The sequence below is a fragment of the Sceloporus undulatus genome, chromosome 4 (assembly GCF_019175285.1).
Source record: "Sceloporus undulatus isolate JIND9_A2432 ecotype Alabama chromosome 4, SceUnd_v1.1, whole genome shotgun sequence".
Taxonomy (NCBI): Eukaryota; Metazoa; Chordata; class Lepidosauria; order Squamata; family Phrynosomatidae; genus Sceloporus; species Sceloporus undulatus.
Window position 1 is genome coordinate 89,349,142 of NC_056525.1, and position 26,855 is coordinate 89,375,996.

The 26,855-nt window shown below is 39.3% G+C and overlaps 1 protein-coding gene across 8 annotated transcripts in view; it reads right to left on the bottom strand.

The window, feature by feature from the left end:
* Nucleotides 1–26,855, bottom strand: part of LOC121929311 (integrin subunit beta 3 binding protein) — a 49,228-nt gene that overhangs the window by 3,305 nt on the left and 19,068 nt on the right. For 6 of the 8 annotated variants that reach the window (XR_006103647.1, XM_042464734.1, XM_042464733.1 and 3 more), the window contains 6 exons: nucleotides 24,991–25,114; nucleotides 22,313–22,391; nucleotides 18,978–19,071; nucleotides 16,201–16,260; nucleotides 5,951–6,070; nucleotides 1,563–1,616 (listed from right to left, as the gene is read on the bottom strand). Coding sequence is in view for 6 of the 8 variants with exons in the window: in XM_042464734.1 (XP_042320668.1) it covers nucleotides 1,564–1,616; nucleotides 5,951–6,070; nucleotides 16,201–16,260; nucleotides 18,978–19,071; nucleotides 22,313–22,391; nucleotides 24,991–25,114 (530 nt within the window). In the remaining 2 variants the exon portion in view is untranslated. The remainder of the gene's footprint in view (nucleotides 1–1,562; nucleotides 1,617–5,950; nucleotides 6,071–16,200; nucleotides 16,261–18,977; nucleotides 19,072–22,312; nucleotides 22,392–24,990; nucleotides 25,115–26,855) is intronic. The other 2 variants (XR_006103648.1, XM_042464731.1) reach the window with 1 other exon arrangement.

Here is a 26,855-nt window from a genome sequence, read left to right on the forward strand (position 1 = left end):
GACAGTAAGGGCTGTCCAACAGTGGAACAAACTCTCTCGGAGTGTAGTGGAGTCTCCTTCCTTGGAGGTCTTTAAGCAGAGGCTGGATGGCCATCTGTCGAGGATGCTTTGATTTGGATTTCCTGCATGGCAGGGGTTTGGACTGGATGGCCCTTGTGGTCCCTTCCAACTCTATGATTCTATGATCTGTGAACTTAGAAAGAAGAGCTTTACATTTTTATGCATTTGTCATCTTCCTTGACTAAATTTCTCATTTTGCTTGGGGTGTTTGGTTGACACATTTGATAGACTCAGTGGACTTAATGTTTGCCTGCAAGGCAAGAATTGTGGTCTCTTCTGAATTAAAAATTATGCCATCGAGTGGCTCTAAGCATGAGGAAAGACTAATGTTTGTCCATAGACAGTTATTTTACAGAATATGAATTTCCAAAGTTGGCAAAAAAAGGCAAGGGGGGATATAATGCTTGCAAACTTTGCTTTGATGCATTCCCAAAACAGAAAAAAAAGAAAACACTTCATGAAGTAACTTCTGAATAAATATTTGCATATATAAATGAAAGGACAAAGAAAAAGCATTTTTTTTTTAAAAAAAAGAGTGTTCCATTTGAAGAATGCAAACATGGAATTATGTTTTGACAAAGACCTACAAATATATAAAAAGAATGCATTTTGGAAAACTTTGCATCTCAACAAGCTCAATGTATTGACTGATACTTTGAAAGGAGGGTAAAGAAAACCCACCAGTTTCAAAGCACATGATGATGATGATGATGATGATGATGATGATGATCTATGCTGTTTTTCCACTTTCAACACACAATGGTCACATTAAGTAAAGTGAATCCAAGTGAAATCAGTTTTCTTTTCCATTATGAGTTATGACTTCCATCAGGGCTAGCCATAACTGCCATCCTCCGGCCTGCGAGGGAGTTGACCAGGCAGGCCCAGCTCCATCAGGGCTAGTCTGGAAGAAGAGACTCCTCCCTCCATAACTGCCATCCTCCGGCCTACGAGGGAGTTGACCAGGCAGGCCCAGCTCCATCAGGGCTAGTCTGGAAGAAGAGACTCCTCCCTCTATAACTGTCATCTTCCGGCCTATGAGAAAGTTGACCAGGCAGGCCCAGCTCCACCAGGGCTAGCCTGAAGAAGAAGAGCCCTCCCTCCAGTCCATCTGCCTTGGTCCAGGCCTCAGAGGGAGAGAAGAATGCTGGACCTGATCCCCCCCACCATTCCCTTCTCTTTTTGTGTCGTGTCTTTTAGATTGTAAGCCTGAGGGCAGGGAACCATCTATTATCCCCTCTGTTGTAAGTCGCCCGGACTCCCAGTGATTGGGCAGCATATAAATAAATCCTATTATTATTATTATTATTATGACAGAATCAAAGACTTGTAGAGTTGGAGGGTCTCCCCAAGGGTTATCCAGCCTAATTCTACCCCATGCAAGAATCAAATCAAAGCACAAATTTATCCACAAATCTGCAATTCTTCAAAAACCAGGTTTTTAATTACAAGTTTAATTACAAATTTCAGACTCATTTGTTCAATCAGGAAAGTCTCCTCATCTTAATCAATGAGGGATTTAAGGAATGCAAAACTGTTGTGAGGTCTGTGATAATCTGGAAAACAAAAGAGACTTATTTCACTTAACAAGAAAATAGATGTAATTCTGAACTTCAGTTTATACTTAACAGTACAGAAAATACTAAGTATGACATAAGAAACAAGAATCAACATGGCTAGAGCCAAAGATTTCAGTGGAATATGACTACTTTTTATTATAGAATATAAATTGCTTTGAAGAACAAATAATTCCAAATGCTGACAATTTTACAGTTTTAACTATTAACAACAATGACCAAAGTGTCTATTTCTCCACATTTTCAAAGTGTACAGTAGTGCCTCATATTCCAGGGACAGTGTGAGATTTTAAAAAAGTGAAAAGCTAAAAGCAAAAACATACCAGTTTAACCATGCACTTATTGTTCACTAGACATCCTGTCTTGTATTTATTATGGCCACATCACACTATCTGGCCAGTATGTCTCCCCACTGGGTTTGTTATCACTGTACTTCACCTTTCCACCAAGAATCACCATCTCATAGTTTATCTGGAATCTACTGTGGGGATGTCCAAAGGCCTCAACCAACAATGCAGCTCAGCTTCAGGTCTTTTGTAGAAAACTAACCTAATTTGCTTCTGTGAAGTGGAGAACCTCACCAGCAGAGTAAGAGGTCATGATCTAGCGGAAAGTTTACTCTCTTTTGTGCATGTGTGTGCAAGTTTGAAAGCTTTAAAGCCTGTAAAGCTCTAAACTGGAGAGGGAGAGAGGGAAAAATGGCCACCTGTCTGGTGATATAAAACCAATCTTCTCTTAAATGTGCCAGAATAATTTTTCTCCACCTCAACCACAGTTAAAGCCTTCAGTCTATTCATTACTGTCCTTTTATAGTATTTTTATTTAATAAAACCTATTAAGACTACCATACAAATCTCTTTACTTATGCTTTTATCTTTTAACTGATCAATTTTTATATTGCTGACATCCCGTCTTCACCATTTGCTCATTTAAAAATTCATAGTACATGAGCGATGTCTCTGGAGAAAATGTCTATAAAATTTGTTACAGCTGGCAAATGTGTATGAGTCAGTGATAGCACATGACTAAATGCTTCACAGAAAATAAAACTTGTTTCTGTAGTAAGCAGAACTGTTTAAATGTTATTTATTTTTATGTTTCAAAGAAAATATATTGTGAAGTGCTGCATTGATTTAATACGCAACAGTGTCTGTGTACACGCTGTACAAGGAAAATTTATGAAACCTTTGCACAACTCCTTTAATTGAATTTTCCAAATCTCTCACCACACACAAATAATCAATATCTTCTGCAGAGAAAACCAGTCAGAATTATTACAGTCTTTCTTTTCAATTTTGTTGTCATCAGCACATATAGAGCACCTGGATATTTGTAGTGTCTGGATGGCAAGTTATTTACGCCTCTTAAAATATAATTGCTATTAAGTGAGACCAAAGCAATGTGCTTTTCCTTTTTTAAAATTTAAAATAACTATTATACATCTCAAAGATGTATACAATAGATATTTTGGAATATTTAGTTATGTATGAGCTACCATATATAGCACTGATGCAATTAGTAACAGTTTAAGTGTTTATTTCATCCTCACATTTGTGTGCAATTGTAAAGCATCTCATGAGAAGAGAGAGACTTGCAAGAGAAATGGGGTGTTAAGACAAATGTATCAAAGTACATGATGCATAATGTTGGTAGAATCTCACACAAGGAATGTAATTTGACAGGCCAATATGTGTATGGGTGTGTACATATGGTTAGTTGTGTATATGTCTCAAGCCTTAGAGCCGTATGTCTCATATGCATTTGTATGTCTGCCACCAAAGTTAATAGCTTAATATTTCATCTACATAGCATAGGATATTAAATCACTGGAGAGGTTTGTGGTTTGACTCCTAAATATCTATCATAAGGGTAGCTTCGGCCTGCAATGCTGCACACACTGAAGGCTGTATTTTAAAATTCACACCCTAATTACAGCTGTGCCAAGTATTAAGACAAGTGTCTTGTGGGAAACAAAGTGTTCTTTCATATAATGAATGGAGAAAAAAAAAGATCGAACCACTCAGTATTTATAGGTCAAAAGAATAACTGAGTACCAACCATTTTTCTTCCTGTTAAGTAGCATCCCTCTACTAGACAGATTAAAGTCTCATCTGAAGCAAAAAGCAAAGCCAAAAAAAAAAAAAAAAGCTCCACAAAAATCAATACCGCCAAAACTTTGTCTCTTACAAAATAATCTTAAGAATAGCACAGCTTTCAAATGAACTAAAACTGCAGTCTTATACATGTATATCTGAGGGGAATGTTCCATGGCACTCATGTGTGGTTCACATCTCCTAGGTGTGTACAGGATTGTACTATAAGGATACAGTCCTAAACCATACTGAGGGTTGCTGTCTAGGCACATTTACCTGAGACTTAAATCTCAGTGAACCTAACAGAACTCACTTCTGAGTAAACACACATAAAATTTCTTTATTAGCCACAATGAATACAGTGAGAATTAAATCTGTTGTTGTTTGCCTGCAAGTAATTTCTGATTTATGGCAACCCTAAGGCGAACTCATCATGGGATTTTCTTGGCAGAATTTGTTCAGAGGTCGTTTGCCCTTGCATTCGTCTGAGGCTGAAAGAGTGTGACTTGCCCAAAGTTGCCCAGTAGGTTTCCATGGTCCAGCAGGGATTCAAACTCTGTCTCCCATTGTCCTAGTCCAATACTCAAACCACTACACTATTCTGTCTCTCTAAATACACATTTATTTTTAAAATACATTTCTTGTTTGTTAGAATTGGGGGTGGACAACTGTGGCACTCCAGATGTCTTTGAACTGCAACTTCTGTAATCCCTCATCATTTGTGTGGAGGCTTGATCTGCTCAAAGCTGTAGGCCTAAATGTTTTTGGAGGGCCACAGCTGCTGACCCCTAGAGTAAATGATGCAATGCCATATCTCATCACTACTAGAAACGCAAGTTGCTCCCAACTTTTGTTCCAATAAAATAGCAGCTATTCCTCTTTCATCTAGATGTGTACCACTCAAGAGTATTTTAATGACCCTAAAATGGGATCTAGGATTGTCAGCTCAGACCAACACACTTAAAAAAAAAATGTCGCAAAGGTTTTACATGATGGATGGAATAGATAAAGAGACAAAGATGCTGTTTCACCATCCAACTGTGCTGCACCAACAGTATCCTACCTTTGGAACAGTCATGTACTCAGGGCAAGCACAGCCTAGTTGAGACTTGGTTTGCAGCAGAAAGTTCCTGACTCATTACTTCCAGAAAAGGTTGAGAAAACCTTCTATCAAAAACTTCAAATTCACAGCCAGTCATTGTAGACCTATAGATTTTTTGGGACACATTTCAGGCCAGTGACCATGCTGTGTGGAACTGTTGAGAATTATAGTCCAAAACATTTGAAGAGCACCAGGATGCCTAACTCCAGTGTAAACCGTACCGAGCTAGAACAGTGGTTCTTAACCTGTGGTCTTTGTGATCCCTTACCCTGTCCTTCTCCTATTTATTTATTTAAAAGATTTATATCCCACCTTTCTCCCACAATGGGATTCAAGGCATGTGGGAGTTAAACTGTGAGAGCTTCCCTGCGTGCCTGTCTCTTTCCCCTCTCTGCTCTCCTCACTCTCTTACACTCATACACAAAAGCCTCCATTCCAAATGGAAGTCCAGTCCAGTCTGTAGCCATTGGCTGCTGCAGCACTGGAAGTCAGTATTACACCGAGTGCTCATAAAGTCAATTGGCATCATGGCCTCCAGGGATCCACATATTTCCAGAAGCAGGGCTCACAAAACAATGTCCAAAAAGGGACCTATGCACATGGAAGACAATATGTTCCAATCCCCCTAAAGCTTGAGGCTGTTGGGTGCAGGTAGTTTTTGGACACAGCATATGGGAAACAGAATAACCTTCTGTGCACTATATAAAAAAGGGAAGTGTGCACATGGACGTCAGTGGAGTTACTGACCTCCTTGTGGACAAGTCCTCTTTGGAAACTGATTTGTCATCCCCTGCTTCTGGGGAGCAGAGTTATTGACTTATATGTGCACAAATCCTTTGTGCACTGATACACGAGGCTTAGTGTATCTCAGGTATCTGTCCACAATCTCAGAAGCATCACGACTGACTGACTGACTGACAGACTGATTGAGGTGGTGGTGGTGGTGGGGAGGCACCAAACTAACACTTTGCAAGCAGCACACAAATGGTTCCAAGCTAGCCTTCATACTTTTCCCCCTCTTGGCTCACTCTGCAAGCAGCATGTGTGCCTATGAATGGTCCAAAGCAACCTCCATAGGCTAGAAGAACCGAGTTTTACTAACATTTAGCCTTACTTACCAAGGATTATAACAAATTTCATAATTTGGGGTCCCAAATCTGCCTTCCACTTACACAACATCAATTTACAGTTGGTTATAAACACTAAGTCTTGATGGTCCATGGCTACAAAGGGGGTCCCTGGTAAATAAAAAGAACCACTGAGTTAGAGGAATCAACAGTCTGACTCAACAGGACACCTTTTCCTGCCTTTCACAAAAGAGGTCCAAATACTATCGTGCAGAAAACGAGAAAGATGATATGAAGGATTTTTTGGTGTTGTATCTTGTCTTAAATATCCTGCACAGGCCACTTCTATTTCACTACTGCCACCTAACATTTTTTTTCCTGAAAAATCTGCTCTATTTCGCTCTTCAATTTATTTATTTCATCTAGTACATTTTTATTCTGCATTCCATCATGGACTCAAAGCACTTTAACAAATATGTGATTCCCAGGTTATCTTTCAATCAGGCAAAAGCTTGACATAGATCTGCTTATCTTCAGCAAAATGGTTGTATGATGCAAGTGAATCACTATGTAGTTGCAGCAGGCTAGGCTCAAAATCGCTGCTAGGTCAAATATTGTCTCCTGCCCTCCCACTGCCCCATGCTGTTTCAAGACAGGAAACCTGATTAGACAGACTGACAAAATCAGACTGTATGCAGTACAAAACTGTGTAACAGGGAAGCAGTACTTTTCTAAAAGTCTGAAAAACAATGGTATTTCATCTTGCCTACCACAAACACTTTGGCAAACAGATACTTTAACCCTAATAGATTAGATTATTGTCTAGCAAATATAAAGCTCTAGATCTTCCATCTTAGATCTTTTTACAAGGTCTAAAAGTGATGTTTTATATTTGCTAGACAATGAGAAGGATATTCAAATATGCCCTAATAGTCAGTGGGATGAATGTTCATTTCACTTGTACTCAGTCCTCCAAAAGGCTAAAACTTTCAAAGTTATGCGAAGTCCAACCTACACATCCAGAAAGCATGTTTTGGACTGTAGCGACCCAGCAAGATTTCATCTTCTGGCAGCTGTTCTTGACTTTGCTTACATTCTCTTCAAAAACATTTTTGTTTACTGTAAATGCTAGTCATGGACAAACAATGGTGCTATTTTTTATGCTGCTAATGCAAAATGATATACTAAGACCTACATAATGCTGCCCATTGATGAAGGAATGTTCTGAATTAAGTTGTTTTAAGTAGAGGCTGTTTATGTAAAGTAAATAAATTTCATGCCTCACCATGTGATGAAAATGTGACATTCCATCTGTATCAAGCCAAAGAATAGTCATAGGTTTCATGTCCGGAGCGTAGATAATTAAAAATAATGATGGAAAGCCACATCCAAGAGTCAAAAGCAAAATAATCTTTCTCCAGCCTCCACCCAACTTTCCCTCTCCCTCTGTTATCCATTTACTTCTGTCCCTTTCTGATTAGGACAGCAAAATGGATCTAAGTTCCCATCACAGTAATGTTTATGCTGTGCAGTTAAAATTTAAAAGTATCATTTTGACTCATATACAGTTCCATACATCATTGTAAACTATAGCTGCCTTATGAGCTGATAAGGCATTTAGCATTAAAAGAGTGAAGAAAACTGAAGAAAACATCATGACCCAGAATATTTAATGAACACTGCAGCTATGGTCACAGAGAAGCTATCTCAAAATGAGGCTCAGAATTATCATGATGTTGGTTCTATGTTGGCTTCATGAACTGAGATGAGGGTGAGCCAATTTTTAAGGATACCACTGATTTTCCAGTAGAAAGGATTTTGTCAAATGAATATTCTTAAACGTCAACCCACTCCCCTCTTCTATTTTGGCATCTTGCAATCTGGGGAACTACACTCAATATCCTAACATTGCTGCTACAGAATATTCATATCTATGACTCAAAGAAAATTGATCAGTTTGCTTCTGGTTACAGATACTGTAGTGGTATCCTTCTCCTGCAGCTATGAAATATGACAGTGTATGTTTACTTTTTCAAATGATCAAATACTCCTTTGATGGGAAGGAGAAGCAAAAGACAGAGGAGAAGAAGAGATTCAATTTGCATGCTTCAAGGCTTGTATGTTTTCCCCTCCTTCCCTCCCTCCCTCTGTATCAGTAACACCAAAACAGAATGGAAGGCTACTTGAAATAGTTTGTTATCTAATTCACTGTGAAGGCCATCCCTCCCTCAAGTAATTTGTTGCCTTTAGCATTATCAAAAAGGTGATTTCTTTGTTATTTAACAATCTTACATGATTATGGACTTGTTAACATGACTGCCTTTTTTAAAAAAAACAAACAAAATTCTTTGGGATTGTTAAGAAGTTAGCATAAAACTTGAAAAATTCTATGCAAAATACTTGCACAATGCCTAAAAATGCATCATGAAGAAAACAGTATTCATTCCGCTCCCAAAAAATATTTCCATTTGCTATTTTACATTTGAAGTCATGCATTCATTATTCAAAGCAAAGTTAACTCAATAAAGAACTGTATTACTTGCAACTATTCCAGTTCTTCCAAACCAAAACTGGAAACCACAGTTTGAATTGGGGTTTCAGTTCTGGCTGGGAATATATTACATTTTCATTTCAAAAATTAATACCCTGCCTATATATTTTTGAATGAAGTCCATAACATAGCTAGGAATGAACATTAATTGAAACAAATCAAAGATATGACCAGAAACATACAGCAAGCTAGAGAAAAAAAATTAAAAGAAACATGTGTTATAAATGTTTAAAAAACACTATGTTAAAAAAACCCTGTACAGAAGGCCACAGTTCACTAACAGCTCAAACAACTACAAAGATCTTAACCTGGTGCTGATGCTTAACCAAGAAAGTGTTAGGCAGACTTCTCTGGGAAGAGCAATCCATAAAATGGTAATCACCACAGGAAAGATCCTCTCATTGGTTACCATCAGCTCACCTCTGAAGATGGGGGTACTAAAAGAATGGCCTTGGCAAATATCCTGAAAACATGTTCATGTGGAAGAAGCAAGTCCTTCAGATATCTTGGTCAGAAGTTTTGAAGAGTTTTCAATTTTGACCAGAAATTGAAGGGGAGCTCAGTGAAGCTGTTTCACCACAGATTTGATCTGTAGGTAATAGCCACAATCAAAAACTTAGTTATCACGTTTTCTAACATGTGAAATTTCTAAATAGTCCTCCAAAGCAAGTAGAACCCATATTAGCAGTCAATTCTGTGTCTTACTGGTCATTAATAACTGTGGGTAGGCTCTCTCTGTCCAATAGGACTGCAATTGGCCAAAGCCAATGAAAGACTAGAAGAGCATTCTAAAGGTTGGACACAACAGGACTGCACAGGCTGAGAAATTCTGGCAGCTGCAACCTCACACAGAACACACTGAACATGACCTCTCTAGCCAATGGACAAGCTTCTAACAATGACTCTGTCTTATCTCAATGGAGTTTCAGTTGATTAGCCTTTATCCAGTTCACTTCTGAGTTCAAGTACCAGTTCAAAACTTCTACCACCTCTCCTCTTCATCTGACAAAATGGAGAAAGAGAGCTGTATGTCCTTGGAAACTTCAAATCTCTTTCCCCTGTGGGTTCATGTAGAATGTGAATGGCATGGGGGAATAAAAAAAATCCTAGAGAATGCTATAGCATAAATGCCATGATACAAAGAAAAAGTCCTCTTTCATGGTGCAACTCTCAGCACCAACTTCCAGAACCTATTTACAGTTTAGCAGCAACCTACAACAAATAACTAATTTTCTTGTAATGAATTCCTTCTGCCATAATGAAAGTGAAAATAAAAAGCAAGTATGCACTTTTATTTCACCTGTGCACCTATATGGCAACCTCATTAATTTTACAAGGTTTTCTTAGGCAAGGAGTACTCAGAGATGGTTTGCTATTGCCTTCTTCTGAATACAGCTTACAATATGATTTAATAATATTATGAATATAACTTAAGAATAACTTCAGCTCTTTTGCAGTATAACTACAGTTACTTTTATGATGGGATGTGGCCTAACTGAAAGTCAAAGGAGGAATACTGTATAGGTCAAGCATTGGCTTATGCTAAAGGTGTTGAACCAGCACTGAAGTGGATGGGAAGAAGATGTTTTGTGGCTTATGACATTCAGGGGTTACCTGTCGTAAAAGTAATGAAAAGTAACCATGTTAATAATGTTGAGAAAAATAACTGTTGCTTTTTGAAATTTTAATTATAAGTCCTTTGGAAAATAAGGCTCTTTTGGGCCTTGGAATTATAACTGAAACTAATTATTTCTAAATAATAACTTTCCAAGCTCTAAATCTATTTACTGTATAGGATCATAGCTACCAATCCCCCAGGACCCATTTCAGACAGACTATGGTTGATTATAGGAAAATCCACCAAAAGGTCCAGGAAAATTAGAAGGGACACACTCCTTGCTGTCTTCCAGCTGAGTAACCAAGGCAATTTTAGTTCCAAATCAGGTTGGAGAATGGATGAAAATAGATTTAGCTAATCAGTGTCACCCAAAAGCTGTGACTCCACAACACTCCTGAACCGACTTCATCAGGCTGCAATAACTAAAACAGATCTAAGCAAAACTGACCAGGCATCCTGTAACTGAACAAAAATCAAATCAAAACTTAAGTTGAGACAGTGACAAGCAATTTTAAAATTACTCAGAGAAATCCTCCAATGCTTCTCTTCAGGTGGGATAGACTAGTTCTATGAAGCTCTTGGAACAGGTTTACTGAATTACACTACCAAGGTGTGAAGCTGGTAGAGGAATACTGCTACTACAGGTGGATAGACTCATCCAAGGAAGCCACAGCCCCACAGTGGCAAGTCCTGAGCAGGGCTGTTGATAACAGGGTAACTTGGAAGTCTCTCGTTCACAGGATCTTCATAACTTGAAGTTGACTTGATAGCAATTAACAGTAACTACTACTACTACTTCTCTATCATCAATATGCTATATGTTCACATAAGCCTATCTTAAGCCAGGTTTATATACAAAAGCCCCAATGTTCTGTTCATTGGCTGAAGAGCAGGGTATAAATACCCTAAATAAATAAATCAATAAATAATTGTAAGCTATCAGAAGGGCTAGGCAAAGTTAATTTTCTTTTTTTTTCCACTACCAAATGTAGGCCCTTGCATGGGGGTAGGGAGACCTATATGGTCCTCCAGATGCTGAACTACAGTTCTCAGCAGCCCTAGGCAGCATAGTCAGCTGCCCTGAACAGTTGGATCCTTGTAGTCTCCAGTCTAAATAGAAGCACTAATTACTTCAGTGTTGGTTTAATCTTCCAAATTTTATTTTGAAAAGGAAACAAAATAGGCAAAATAATAACAATAACAATAATAATATGTAATGCCCCAAACCCAGAAAAAGCTCTCTGTTCAAATGTCGTATCAACAGGTAGGAAACAAATATAAAGTGATAAGGGCAAAAAACAACAAGAAAATACTGCCATTTGTCCACAACATGTTAAAAGTAAAGAATGAGAAAACACCACTCAACACATCTGACACTAGGCAAGCTAAGTCTTCATAGTTTAAATGTCCTTTATTCTGTTTCTTTTTAAAACTAGACCATAACCATGAGAGAAAATTAATCTATTTGATCAAGATGTGTGGCTGCCTGTCTGGCACCAAGAACACACTGCTGAGCTAAAGAGATTTCAGATCTTATCGATATAAATGCTAAATGACTTCAAGCTTAGGAGGAAGGAAGTATTGCCTTGAGTTTAAGGCACAGAACCAGGAGTCAGCTGTCCTCTCAATTCACATTTAACACAGGCGGCCAGACAAGACACTCATCTTCATAGCCTTTAATCGTAGGTCTGTCATAGAAGACACACATGCTCTTTCCTCCCTCCTCGTATGAACTGGTTGGTGTTATATTCCCAAGGTGCTTAACCCAGCAACCTCAGTGACAAGTGTGTCATTTTTGTACCAACTTCTTAGTTTCTGTGATAACCATTTCCAAACATTTTGGGAATCTTTGTTACATGGGACAGCCTGACTTCTCATATGGAGGGAGAAATTATTATTTTGAAGAAGCAGCTTACCCAAGCCAGTACTCACACAACTGGAAGATGGCATCATGGTATGATAGCAGAAAAACTTGTTTATAAGATTGGACTGTGACATGAGGCATCACACAAGACATTTATCTGCTTAAAAAGGGATTTTAGTTTTCGCCGCTCAAGAATTAAAGAACAAAAGTCTTGGGATACCTTATGGGTTCTTTTCAGCATATGTTTTTGTGGACTCTAGTCAGATGAATATAAACTCAGTTTGAATCTATCTACTTTTAGACCATCTTCGCAAAAGGAAATGGCAAGCTTCTGATAGGCAGTCAAAACTGTATTATTCCATACAGCCTTTGTTTTTTAAAAAATTGGCTTTTAAAATTCCTTTTAAAGAATGTTGTACTTTTCTATGTACACACAGAGAGACACAAAGAGAGGGATGAAGAGAAAACATTGCTGGGGATCCCTGGATGGCAGAACAGCAATTAATGAATATTGTTATGAATGAATCAGTGAGAAGTATTCCATAAGACCACACAGAAGCAGCTCATTTAGTTAACCCACTCATGAGCTTATTATGTGCCACTCAGCTGCACAACAGGAAACTAGAAATGTACCGATTTTCAGAAAGAATATGCTTAAACCTTGAGTTGGGCCCCAACTCAGAGAAGCAGTGACGTCAACGATGCGCCTCATGTGCTTAATGCAAGACATGTTCTTAAGCACTTTGCTGAGATGGGACTTGGTAAAATAGAGATCATACGTCTCTGGGATGTGGCAAGGCTGTATTCATAAATGTTTGTAAAGTGCTCTCAGGTCCTGCAGTAATAGACACAAGAGAAATATTATTATCATTATCAAAGCCTTGAGATGCATCAAGGCTTTACTGTTCACTCAAAAACCTGAACTTAAGACAAGGTGATATGGATAAGGAGGAAAAGGTAAAAAAGTTACCAACAGGGGCAGTCTACCTCATCTATCCAGACAATTAAAACAGGTATTCTGGTCAGATTGGTAAAATTCTAAATAAAGTTCTATGCCAAGCTATCTGACCTTGTAGTTAGAAGCAAAAAAGGTGCACAAAGTGGATTCTCATCACCATTAATTCCATTTCACAGGACTATTGTCCTACACAGAAATTACTTCTTTTTCACTTGTAGAAAATGGCATCTACATCTTAACATGTGGCAAATGCTACTATTTTTATGTTGTATATAAAGGTTTCAGTGTTGAACTCTGGAGATGGGGATTTGGATCCCCACTCATCCATGAAAAGTCATTGGGTTAACTTGGGAAAGTAACACGCTCTCAGCCTCAGAGGAAGGCACAGGCAACCCTCTGAACAAATCTTACCAAGAAAAATCCATGATAGTTTCACCTTAGGATCACCATAAGTTAGAAATGACTTGAAGGCATGAAAACAAAAACATAACACAACAACAACACAACAAACACAAACAGATAAACTACAGCTGCCAATTATGACCACCCCCACCAAGTGTTTGTTGCACATTATGGTATATATCTGGCTTCCCTTTAGAGAGATAGCAGTGTACAGGAAAACAATTTCAAGGATGCCCAGTTTTTCCTTTTCTCCATTTCACTTCAGCTCCCTAGCCCCCACACAAAACTTTTGCTGAATGTCTCCCAACCATCAAGAGACACTTTCTGGTGGAAAGCACTGTGTGAAGCTTCCATAGTTGGCACTTCTCTTGACACCTAGCTTTGTTCCCCCATTACCTTTCTCATACAGATAATGCTTCAGGAGCCATTTACTCCTGTGATAGGGACCAAAATTTCTCTTCAGGCACCAATTGAGTGTACTCAGGCTTTTCCTTCACCTTCCCTGCCCAGAGACAAACTGAAAAGGGCTGTATCTATACCGCAGAATTAATACAGTTTGACACTGCTTTAACTACCATGTCTCAATGTGATGGAGTTATAGGATATGTAGTTTTGTGAGATATTTATCATCCTCTGTCAGAGAACTCTGGTGCCACAACAAGCTACAAACCTCAAGATTCCATAGGGTGAAACTATGACAGTTAAAAGCAGTGTCAAACTGCATTAATTCAGCAGTGTGGCAGCAACAAGGCCACAGCTGTCACTCTCACAACCCCTTCCCTCTGGAGGGCCTCAGGGTGGGGTCTTGGCCCAAGTGTGTGTACTCACATGTGCACATTTCCACAGATAGGGCTGACCTAACTAACCTCCTCTAACTAATATATTTACAGGAGAGCGTCATCAATATGATCAGGCTATGACACACAGCATACTCCAGAAGATAAAAGCAGTTTCAGAGCATCCAATGCCCTCTTTTTATAAAGAAGAGATTACAGATGTTCTAACAGCTTTCCACAATATGGTGACATCCAGAGGTGATCAACTATATCTTTCATCATTCCCAGTGAGCAAATAGACTAGGGCAAGGATGGCTAACAGTGAAAAAATAGCAAAGGCTTCAAATACCACACATCACTAAATCAGCTTGACTTTTCCTTCTTCCCTGGGTTTCCTAAAAACATGCTTACAAGGAGTTAGTCAGTGGTCCTCAAACTATGCTCTTTAAGGGATTTTTGACTTCCGCTCCCAAAATCCCAGACTATTGGCCAAAATTGCTGAGGCATCTGGGAGCTAAAGTCAAAAATCTCTTAAAGGACACAGTTTAGGGACCACTGAGCTAGATCTAATCCTTTTGTTACTAAGAGAGGGATTCAACAGTCACATCAGCTCTACACAGCCATTATCCTTATGCATATTCTACATATGAAGAAGAGAAGCAATAATAAGAACACTAACTCTGGTCCAAAACACAACGCAGAAATTATCTAATTTGATACTGCTTTAACTGCCCTGGCTCAGTGCTAGGGAATTCTGAGAACTGTAGTTTTGTGAGACATTTAGCTTGCCCTTAGGCTGGGAAGGGCAATGGATCGCCCTGTAGCCTCTCCCCAGCTAGGCTGCCTTCGTGGGGGAAAGCCCAGCTGCGGAGAACCTGGGAAGGGAGATGGATCACCCTGCAGCCTGTCTCCAACCAGACTGCTTCCACTGGGGGCAGCCCAGATGGGGAGATGCTGGAAAGGGCAATCACTCACCAACAGCCTCCCCCCAGCTGGGCTGCCCCTTATGTCTGACCCTCGACTTATCCATGGTCATAAAAAAATTCACATTTTTGGCCCCAAAAGTTGACCTCAGCTTATATACAAGGTTGACTTGTCGAGTATATACAGTAATACATATCCAGGGCCTCCAGAGATTCAAAATTTCAGGGAAGCACCCACATTCAGGGGAAGTTCTGTCTGCTACCAGTCAAACAGAAATGTGCACTGGGAAGAATGAGGAAAGGACACAGAAGCATGTTTTCCCCTGCTCTCTCCCACTTGAATGAAGAGTTTATATGTGAGACAAATGCTGAATAGTCCTCTGTAGTTGCAGTTTCTCCTCTCAGGTCTAGCAGAATTCACCAATATGAAGTACAGAAGAAAAATTGTAATGAACACTATAATTTGGTGTCTTAGAAATGAAATCAGTGTCAGACACATGTAGCCTGTTGCTTTTCAACACATTGGATAGTCACCACTAACAACAAGCAGAGCAACTCCTATTCAAACATTCAGGAACCTAGGAACGGTAACAGATGGCTTAACAGCAGTGGTGCAATATAGCTCTTCTATGGTACAAACATCTGTACAAGGGAGTCTATCAATGTACAGCTGCATATACATAAGATTGCTTTCTACATGCATTTGCAATGTGCATGTGAATGTTGGCAGAGTGGGGCTGCCTGGGCCCACATATATATTAGCATTATTAGACTCTTGAATTCTTGTCTAAGGTTCTGCTTTTATCACATTTCTGCTTAATTCGGTTGGTCATTTAGACAGCCTGAAAGCAAAAACAAACAGGTGTCTTTTTCTTGTCAAACAGTTTAAGCGTTACATAACACCTGCACTTTTAGACACACATGTTTTGCCATAAGAAAAACAAATCTGTTCTGGGTACAATTCAGAGACATAGCTGTATTCATCTGGAATATCAGTATGCAAAGAGATCTTGTAGTACCTGAACGAAAGGAACTGTAGCTTAAACTTTCACAGACTTGGTCTACTTCTTGGTTTGCATCTGAGGAAGTAGACTTTGCAAGCCTGTTCTGGTCTCTTGCAAAAGAGTGTTTCAAGCCTTTCAAAACACTCTGGTAACTGTTTGCCATCAAAGTAAACATTACACTGTTTTTAAGGAAAGTAGGAATTACCTTGAGTAGGAAATCTTACGTTGCTCTTTCTCAGCAGCTTTTGTTTTCTAGCTTCCTCTACTAGGGAACAAAATATATTTAGGAAGTATGAAAATTCTGCTCATGTGATTTTCATGTATAAGAGCAGTAAAATAATTTCCTTCTGTTTAGTACCCAGAGAAATTTGATTTAGAAATACTGGACTAAATCCAGAGTTCCACTATTCAGTTCCAAGGGTCTCATCAACCACCTTTTCACCAACAGCCCTTTGGAGGAACATGAAAGGTGGCTTGGAGGGCTGCAGATGGAAAGAGAGATCAGCAAAAATATCTCCCTTCCACAAATATACATATGTTCAAGAAAATTTTTACTAGACCCAATCTGCTGTTTTCATGTCCAGCATTAATAGCACTTAGGTCAAAAATTAAATAATTGAAACTCAACCTTAACCCTCTTCAAGATTTCAGAGGAACTGCCTCTAGCACACTAGAACTATGACCCATGTCCCATCCTGTTTTTTTAGGTGACATGTCAAACAATAATGTTCTTCAAATTATTTTAACCGAAGAAAAATTTGTGGTAATATTAGGAAATAATTGCGTGATAATTTCTCAGAAGCTATCTTAATAAAATAAATAAAAGTTTTATTTTTATACCGCCCTTCCGAAGATCAGGGCGGTTAACAGCATAATAAAAACACACATATACATCTAACATCAAAGTTAAAAACAAATACACAGACCAGAAAAATACCCCCGTTAGCCAGTCCTCTTTGCCACAGAAGAGGAAGGGAGGCCCACTGGACTTTAGTCGGTGAATGCATGCTTAAATAGAAAGGTTTTGAGATCCTTTCTAAATTGGGCCAGGGAGGTGGTCGAGCGGAGCTCTGTGGGCAGCGTGTTCCAAAGGGCCGGGGTGGCGATGGAAAATGTCTTCCTCGCAGTGGAGGTCAACCTAGCCCCTGGCACCCTATGTAATTGCTGCCCAGATGTTCTGAGGGTGCGGGGCGGAATGTACGGGGAGAGGCGGTCCTTCAGATATCCTGGGCCCAAGCCATTTAGGGCTTTATAGGTCATCACCAACACCTTATATTGTGCCCGGAAGCGAATAGGCAGCCAGTGCAGATCTTTGAGCACCGGTGTGATATGGCTGGCCCTGGAAGTTCCAGTGACCAGCCTGGCTGCCATATTCTGTACCATTTGTAGCTTCCGGGTTTGGTATAAGGGTTGCCCCATGTAGAGTGCGTTGCAGAAGTCCAATCTCGAGATTACCAGAGCGTGTACTACCGTTTCAAGGTCCCTCTGGGCCAGGTATAGGCGCAGCTGGCGAATAAGCCGAAGCTGATAACAGGTGTTCTTGACCGTCGCATTCACCTGAGCAGTCAGGTGAAGCGACGAGTCAAGAAGCACCCCCAGACTGTGCACAGAGTCCTTCACAGGGAGCGTGACCCCGTTCAGGACAGGTGGAACTACCGCCATTCCTGGACCAGGGGAACCTATCACAAGTACCTCCGTTTTCTCTGGATTCAGTTTGAGTCGGTTTTCCCTCATCCAGCCCATTACTGACTCCAGGCACGCCACGAGAGGAGAGACACCATCCTCGGTCACTGCATCAGTCGGAGACATAGAGAAAATTATTTGGGTGTCATCAGCGTACTGATAACCCCACGCCCCATGTCTCCGGATGATCTCTCCCAGCGGTTTCATGTAAATGTTAAATAGCATGGGAGACAGAATGGCTCCTTGAGGGACCCCAGTTATAAGGGCCCTCTCGTCGGAGCACACGTCTCCCAGCTGCACCATCTGGGACCTCCCAGAGAGATAGGACCGGAACCACTGGAGCGCAGTGCCCCCGATTCCCACCTCTGCCAGGCGCCCCAGAAGGATACCATGGTCTATGGTATCGAAAGCCGCTGGTGAAATTTTACTCCCCTCCCCATCTGTTCCAGTGGCATCTCCACTTGTGAATCTAAGAGTAATCTAATTGTAGTCAAGACCAACTAAATTTTAAACACTGGCAATTGTTACCACTGTCTTCTTTAACTGGAAAACATATCTGCTTATCTTCATTCATCATGACCTGAACTGATCATCACATTCATGACCAACCACTAGCATGATGGAACTTTCATCTCCACATTCATGCTGCAATCCCCATCCAAATTCCTTATCTAGAGAATTGCCAGGATGCTGGAGCAAGTTTTGGGGACATCCAAATGGCTTCAGGATGGATTTCTCCCTCCTACTTCTGTTGATGGAAGCACTTTTTTCAACAGAAAAATCTTTCTGGATCCTGATCAAAGTATACCTCTCTAGAAACAGTGGTGAGTCAAATGATTATATCAAGGGCTGTGTAAAAAATATGCACTTGGAAGAGATTTGCACGCAACCTCCGAAATATTGGTATCTACTATATGGAAATCTAAAATGGTTTTATCAAGAGTGTGACTAGTGAACTATAATCTATGGCTACAGTCCTATACACACTGACCTGACAGTAAGCCTTGTTGAATTTAATGGGATTTATTTTGGAGAAACATATATAGTGTTGTGCTGCAAAATACACTGAGTATTACCTACTGTGATCTGTAATCTTACTTAAATGTTTAATTACTTTGCTATAAAACCTTCTGGATTGTGTTACAGAATGATTCAGATAAATTGTGAACAATCTATATTACATTATACAGAGTTTCAATATCTGTTATGGATGCTCATACAAAATATAAACTTTAATTATGTTAACAAATATATATTAAGCGTCCAATAGAAAGGAAAAACATGGAAATGCTTTCTTACTTAGTTTCCTGGTTTTTCTCACTTCGTCTTTCAAGTTACCAGAGTTTTCTGAAGCACCAATAATATTCTCAAGCTCTCTGATGCCCTCTAAAGCCTGAAAGAAGCATTTAATGTAAGCAAAGAATGACATTCCTATTATTTTGTTAGTTTTACTTTAGTTTAAATGGCTGAAAGGACTACACTACACTGCACTGCACTACTAATACCTCACATTAGAATTGAAATGTCTGTGTATATACACAGTTCTTTCTATGTTTTGAAGTACCAAGTAATGTCAGTATTCTGAAGTCTAAACAAAGTATTAACAAAGGATAACAAATTGCTGCTCATCACATTTCTAGACTGTTTACTTGCCTTAATGCCTGCCTCCTGAGTTGTTTCTCAGTTTATCCAACCCTTCCATATCCTGACATACATACTCTCCAAGTCAAAAGAACTATGACATTTGCTGGAGCATATATTTCATCCCAGTCCAACATCTCTTCTTCCTTTATTTTACTTGCCATTGCATTGCATTTATATGCTGCCTTTCATAGTGTAATAAGTAAATCCTATGTCATTTATTTGTCAGAGCTCAATGTACTAACTTTACAATCAACAAGCTCCTGAAAGCAGCAAATAATTTGTTTGATTACAAATTTTGCAGGATACTAAAAAGCAAAACAAGTGAAGCAAACTAACACAAGCCTGCGTGAATGCTGTGATGTACAGTGATAGTTTTCATCCCATGTTGTCATACACCTTCCAGCTCCAGCTCTGGAAAAACAATTCCCCAAAACTTCATTTTAGAGGAATATGATAAAATTGTGCCAGATTCATTTCTATGCACCACAACCCAGGAGTACTTTAACATTGCAAAAATGGCAACTAAGGGCATTATAAACAACTTTAGAATGAAACACATCATGGATTTCAGGACACAGTGGGGCAGTTTTAGAGATGTGAGGACCAAAGTGGCTCCTTAGATTGTTATTATCACATACAGACATTGTAGAGGCCTAGAAAGGGATTGATTCTGTATTGAAGTTCTTATTTGGGAAGTTTTAAATATCTTATCAAACTTGTCCTTGAATGATCTTTTTCCTCTATGAAAGAAGCAACAGATTATTTTCTGAAAGGTAGTACAGAGTAATCTGAGAGGCCCTCAATATTTGTGTGATTTTTAACCCCCCATTTTTTTTACAGAAGTACTTTTTTAAAGTTTAAACAGTACACTTAAGAAAAGATTTCTCTAGAATCTGGTCTCTCAAAGGTCTTCTTTGATAACATGTTTTATGGGCAGCCGGCCTACCATACTAAAAGGCAAAAAGTACACAGCATTTTTCTCCTTATGAACAGTTCATTTTTTAATTTGAAGAAGATATAAAATGCATGACAGATGTTATTTTAAACCAGCTGCTTCATCAGATGCTACAAAGAAATGTGACAACTCTTCCATCAGTCACACATTTGGCTAGTAATACTTCTTTGAACTGCCCAAAGAGAAATTCTACAGAGTCTGTTCTTCACTACAAAGAATTGCTCTTTAAAAACTCAAAAGTAGCACCACCACCACATGGAAGTGAATGCACCATTTGGTTGCCCTGGATTCCAATAGGCATGAGATGTCCCAAACTGCTCTATAGCTTAGGTACAACTAGATGTGATCTGAGAATTTACAATAAGGTTCCGTTGCCTCTTCAAATAGTATCGGAAAAGGAGCAGGAAATAAATTCCAGACAAAGGTGTTAGGAAACAGAGGGAGGCATGCTTTCTCTCTTCATGATTTCCCCAATTATGGCTACCATCAAAAACACTGGTTCCACTGAGATACTTACCAGAATGGAACTAAATCAAGGGTGATCCTCTCTCCCACCCACAACCTGCCCCAGAGAACTTGTAAACCCTTTAGAAAGAGACAATTTTCAGGTAGCACAGATGGGTATGTGGAAACACAATCATTACAGTATCCAGCATGATATTTAGGCTTATAATTCCTTTCCCTCAAGCCTATTTACTTAGCAGGGAAAGCAGATGCCCTCTTGGGTTTTGCTATTGGGCAAAGAGTAGCAGTATAAATTAGTAATTATGAATGGGGTGGGGAAGAGATTAATTATGGATATTATTTGATTTGTAAAGTATTTTTATTGTTGTAACCTGCCCTGATTATTTGTGATTGGGCAGGCTATAAATAAATTATTATTATTAGTATTATTATTATTATTATTATTAATTGGTTGTTTCTAAGTAGGCATTTCTACTTAGGTGTTCTTCGTACCACAGGATAGTAGCTTCTCAACAAACTATTTTAGTTTTGTTTAAATAATTAAAAAGGAAAGCGTTACTTTTTAAAATCTGCAGAAACTGTATAATGATAACAGCAGGGACGTGTATGCCTTGGAATGCTAACTGGAACTAATTGTTGTTGTTTTGAATAAGTTTCCAATTAGTGTCTATGATTTTGGTTCCTGGTGAATTCCTCTTTATTTAGGTGTTCCTCTTAGCAAAAAGAGCTGATTCACAGCAATCAGGCATGTATACAAACACACTGTTTATGAATGGTAGCCAGGATTCTCTTAAATTTTGGCTTATCATTATTACATGTATCATTATTACATGTAAACATTGAAACTATAAGGTGAGGATGTTTATCAGATTCCAAGTTATAAAATATGTATGACACGGCAGGACAGAGGATTTCAATATAGAGGGTTTCCATTCAAATCCAATTCTCTACTCACTTTGCCTACAGTGGGCATCTGTAGGAAAAAGACTTTAATACTGGTACCCTGGAAAACAGTTCTTCAGTACATTTGAGTTCAGCCTGTTTCCACAATGAATTTAGTTCAGCCTGTTTGCAAACAATATGTAATGTGCCGTATATACTCATCTATAAATCTAAAAAATTATGCCCAAAAATTGACCCCAAAATCCCAGGTCGACTTATTTATAGGTCACCATGGTAATGTGATAGCAGCTCTTTCAGATTTCCCTAACGCTGTGTGGAGAGTAGTTTATTTCTCTGTGGAGCCAAACAGAAAGAGACCTATTTAAGAGTCCTCTCCAATCCTACGTGGCTGAAATGAAAGCTGAAAACGATGAAGCAAAAAGACTCAATAAGAGTCTCTCTTGCCATATGCACACATATACACACTGAGGAGTCTCCAAGTTTTACCCTCGATCTATCAACAGGTCATGAGAAAATCCATAATTTTGGCCCCAAACCTGACTTCAACTTATACATGAGGTTGACTTATATTGAGAATATATGGCATATTGCAAAGATCAACATAGCTCAGTAAAAATTACTCAATTAAATGGAACTGTGGAAAATAGTAAGAAAGGGGACTGCAGACCTGTAGACTAGTTAGGCTTTGTCTGATATGCATGAATCTCTCCAGGGAATCTTCAACTGCAGAGTGCAGCATTAGAAGTCTAAATAAAAGAGGGAAACATATTACTTATATTGACTGCATCATTTCCAAAAACAACAGCAAAACAACCAATCAGAAAAGTAGACAGACATAGGAACCAGATTGTTCTTTGAGATCTCCTGGGGAGGCCCTTCTCTCTGTCCCACTATTCACATAGGTACATCTGGTAGGAACTCAGGAGAGGGCCTTCTCAGTAGCTGCCCACAGACTCTGGAACTCCTTTCCCAGAGGAGTCTTCCAACTTTCTTTTTAAAGACTGTAAAAGGCTTTTTCTATTTAGACAGGTATTTGATGATTGACTATAAAAGGCTTAGCTCACCCAAATGTGCTGGATCTTGCCAACTGGTGTGTGTGTGTGAGCACAGTTGCCTGTTCACATGTTTAATGATATATGTTTTAAACTGGTTGTAATATTTTATTATCTAATCTTGGTTTTATTTTGTATCTTGTGCATTTTTAACATCATTTTAAAAAATTTGTTGTAAGCCGGTCTGAGTTCCAAACTGGGAAAAGGGCATGATCGAAATAGAAATAATTCCCCTCCTCCTTGTGAGTGATCCAGTACTACTCCTGGTAAAATCTGACATCCATTAGAAAGAATATAACTACTTACATTCTAATATTCATCTGGGAAACATCTTTAGGTTTTAGCATGCTTCCTATCTGCATGCACAAAGCTCTAGTCCCTATTGAAATGCATACGTTTCAAACATACATCTAGCCATACAAATCTATGATTACCTTAACTCTTCTTGGGTGCTGTAACAAGCCAACATCACTTTCTTTGGAAATGTGGCTGCACAAGGATTCCTACCATGTGGCTGCACAAGGATTCCTACCAAGCCCCTGTTCCATGTACGGGGCTTCTTGAGAGATAGGTAAAACCAAAAGGGGCATGGGGTGGATAGAAGTGGAAACAGAGATGGAGAAACCAGCAGCATCCAAAAGGCCTTCAGAGTGCCCAGCCTCAGCAGAAGCTCAACAATGCACAAATAATAAATCTTCTATAATAAAGTAAAAAGATGACAAGAATTCAAGCCATATTCTCACTTTCCTTCTCACAGGACAGCACTTTAACTAGAGTGGCATAAACCCGTGATTGTTCACAGCAATTGAAACAACTGAAGCAGTGCCACAGAATCAGACAGCTTGTTGCACAGCAAAAATCAGTCATCACAATGGCGAATTACATATAAATGAAATGATAGTGGTGTCATAAATAAGGCTTGACAAAAGATGCATACTATTTTTTTCTTCAATACCTAAATATCTTGGAAGTCTGTAAGTGGAGTGGACAGTGTTTATGGCCAATTCTCTATCCCTCTGTCCCCCAGCACTGACCAAAATGTGGAAGATCAGCAGGAACAAAACAACAACAGCTGTGTTTAGAAATTCTCCCTCTTTAAAACAAGGTTTCTGAAGAAACTGTTTCTGTGAAAGTACTTTCTTTAAAACAATATTTGTTCTCCCATAAAACTTGCTGTAAAGAAAATGTGATTCAAAATGTACTTTTGGAGGCTGAATCAAAATTCAGAAGTGGAGGTACCCTCCAGCAATGGGGGGTGGGTGGGTACATGTTACATATATATATAAAAGTATAAGGATATATATATATATATATATATATATATATCTGTGTCTACGGTGGTATTCTGAGACGTTTACAGTTTCCTACTTGCAGCTCCTCCACTTTCTGTGACACTGCCCTAAAAAAAGAGAGAACTCAGTCCTTAAAGAGGCTTCATATCATACCAAGAGGCTAAACAGAATGGCCAAAAGAGCCGGTGTTGGGGTGGAGTGGGGGTGTGGCAGCCACACACCACATGCCCTGACTCCATCTGACTGCACAGCGGGTGGCATTATGGCACTTCTTTGGCGCAGTGTTCAGACGCTGTGCCACTTCTTTTGGAGCTGGAAAAACACCAGACCGGGGTCGTGCTGCTCTTGATCCCACACTCATAGAGGCAGTGGCAAGCTGCTCCTTTGGGTCCATCTATTTTGCCCCCAATCCAAGGTAACACCAATGTGCTTACATCTCATTGAAGGGAAAATGAATGCTTTGTAGCACTTTCTCCTAAATTGCCAAGTCTCCTGAGATGATGCAACTAATAAGCTACAGGTGGTCTATCCAGCTCACGTCACCTTTGTCCATTAACAAATATATGATTTATACAATAGTCAGTAACAAAAGCCTTAACTCATCAATTGCTAATATGTCTACAATGAATTTTCTAGTATGACTTTTAGTATGACTTATGGGTGGTGAACTAAAAGCAACACAAGACATAGGTCAATGGTTCACACAATGTTTATATTTTTACTCTAAAGCAAATATAGGGGACAATACATTTTCACCAAGTATTTTAATCAAATTTAAAACTAGCAGTAATGCTAGAGAAAAGTGGGCATAACCTTTGCCACATACTACTATCCCAAACTAACAGCTATCTGATATTGGGATTACTCATATAACAGAGCCAATGTTCTAATTAATACTCCCTCCATTTGATTTACACATCATCATGATCTTGTGGGAAGATATGACCATGGATCTTACACCATTTTGCTTTAATGGTCACTGAATCAATTCAGGGTCTTACTTGTCATTCTCTTTCACATTAGCTTGCCCCTTTCTGGATGATCTGATCTTCTCACTTGCTTCCATTTGAGGTTGTGCCTTTCTCAATGAGCGGATCAATAAACCTTTGAGTTCACCTCTGTTTTCTAGGAACAAGATATTGAAGAAACAGAAACAGACAGCTTATTTCTTTTCTGTACAAAACTTCAAAAGGTGTTTAAAAAAAAAGATTTAGAAACTTGCAGGTGCACAGAAAGTCCTTTTCTGTGCATTTGCACAGAATATGCTGATTTCTGTGTAAAGAAACCATATGCAATATTTGTGTAGAATAAGTGCCTAACAACTACACTTTCGGTGTAGGAAACAACATTTCTTATGGAGAATTGTTTCTTTCCGGGGAGGAATATTATTTTCTGCACAGAAAATGCTGTTTCCTGCGAAAAACAACTAGATAGAAATTCTGCACAGAATAAGCCCCAATTGTAAAGATTCTGATCAATCCAGAATTCATCGCAATTAACAGAAGGCCATAGCAATTCCCTTTTTTTCTGTCTGCTAGCCAGGATTAGTCTGACAGGGCCTAATCTAGTTCTCTTCCAATTTCAGCCTTGAATTAGTACCCCCAATCCGCAGATCCTGATATGTACAATTCTATATGTCTACCAAATGATGAGGCTGCTATCAGTGGGTTGCTGGGAGACTCAGCAAAGTAGCACAAGCTAACAGATATACCAAGTTCAAGAAGCTAAACAATACTGTTTTAAGCTTCATCTTGTACACAAGAGAAGATGTTTACAAATGTCCTGCCAAAGGATGTGCTGATCAAGCTGTCATGCCAAATATACCACCAGAAAATTAAGTGGAAGGCAGCTTGGTTTTTTCTGTTCACTTCAACGGGTCGTTGTGAAGATTTGCCGAGAAGTAACTAAAAAATTAAAATCCCATCATTTATCTAGTCCCCAAACTACCAGAATGTAGTAGAGGGGCAAAACCACTCCTTACCTTTTGCTCTAGCCAGCTTAGTGAGGCCTATATCACTGAGCAACTGCTAAAACCCACACCACAGAAGGGGATCAACTGTCAATTCCCAGAGCTGCATGTTCCAACAGCCCCCCTATCTATCTACCACAAGCAAGAAAGGGAACAAGGGGAAAATGTCATTGTCTCTGTTTGTCTGTCACCATCCTTTAGGAGTGGTTCCCAAACTTTGTTCTTCCAGTTTTGGTCATTTTTTGGACTTCCGCTCCCACAGCTCTTGACTGTTGACCAAGCTGGGATCTGAAGTCCAAAACCAAAGGCAAAACAAAGGTTGGGAAACACTGTTATAGGAGATGATATGGATTTGGCCTAGAAGGAGACCAGTGAACAGGCAATGGCACCAACAATCAAGAGAAAAAGAGGGTGGCTGCTCGAGAGCATCTTGCTCAAGGACTCCAAGGAACCAGCACTCATTCTAGGTACTATTTTTAGGAGCCTAAGTGGGAAGGGATGAATTATTAATTTATTACATCTATATCCCTCAGTGAGTTCAAGGTAGTATACCTGGTTATCTTCTTCCTCACTTGGAATACTCAGCAGAGAGAAAAAAATGTGGATCTCCCAAGTCCCAGTCCAGAACTTGAGCCAAGACAACACACTTAAATTCAAGGGAGTGGAGAATTGGACCTGTGAACTTGATGAAGCCCTCAGTACTTTTGGGTATTGTGTGGTTTTCTATTAATTACATTCAATTTATAGCTTTCCCTACACAGACCAACAAAAATCGACTTGACAAAACCAGCTTGTCTGGCTTTGGTGAGAAACTCTGATCTTGGGTAAGTTACTTGCAAAATATGCAGGCTGTTTTACTGAGTAATACTCAGCAAGACTGGTTTAAGACTCCTTGGG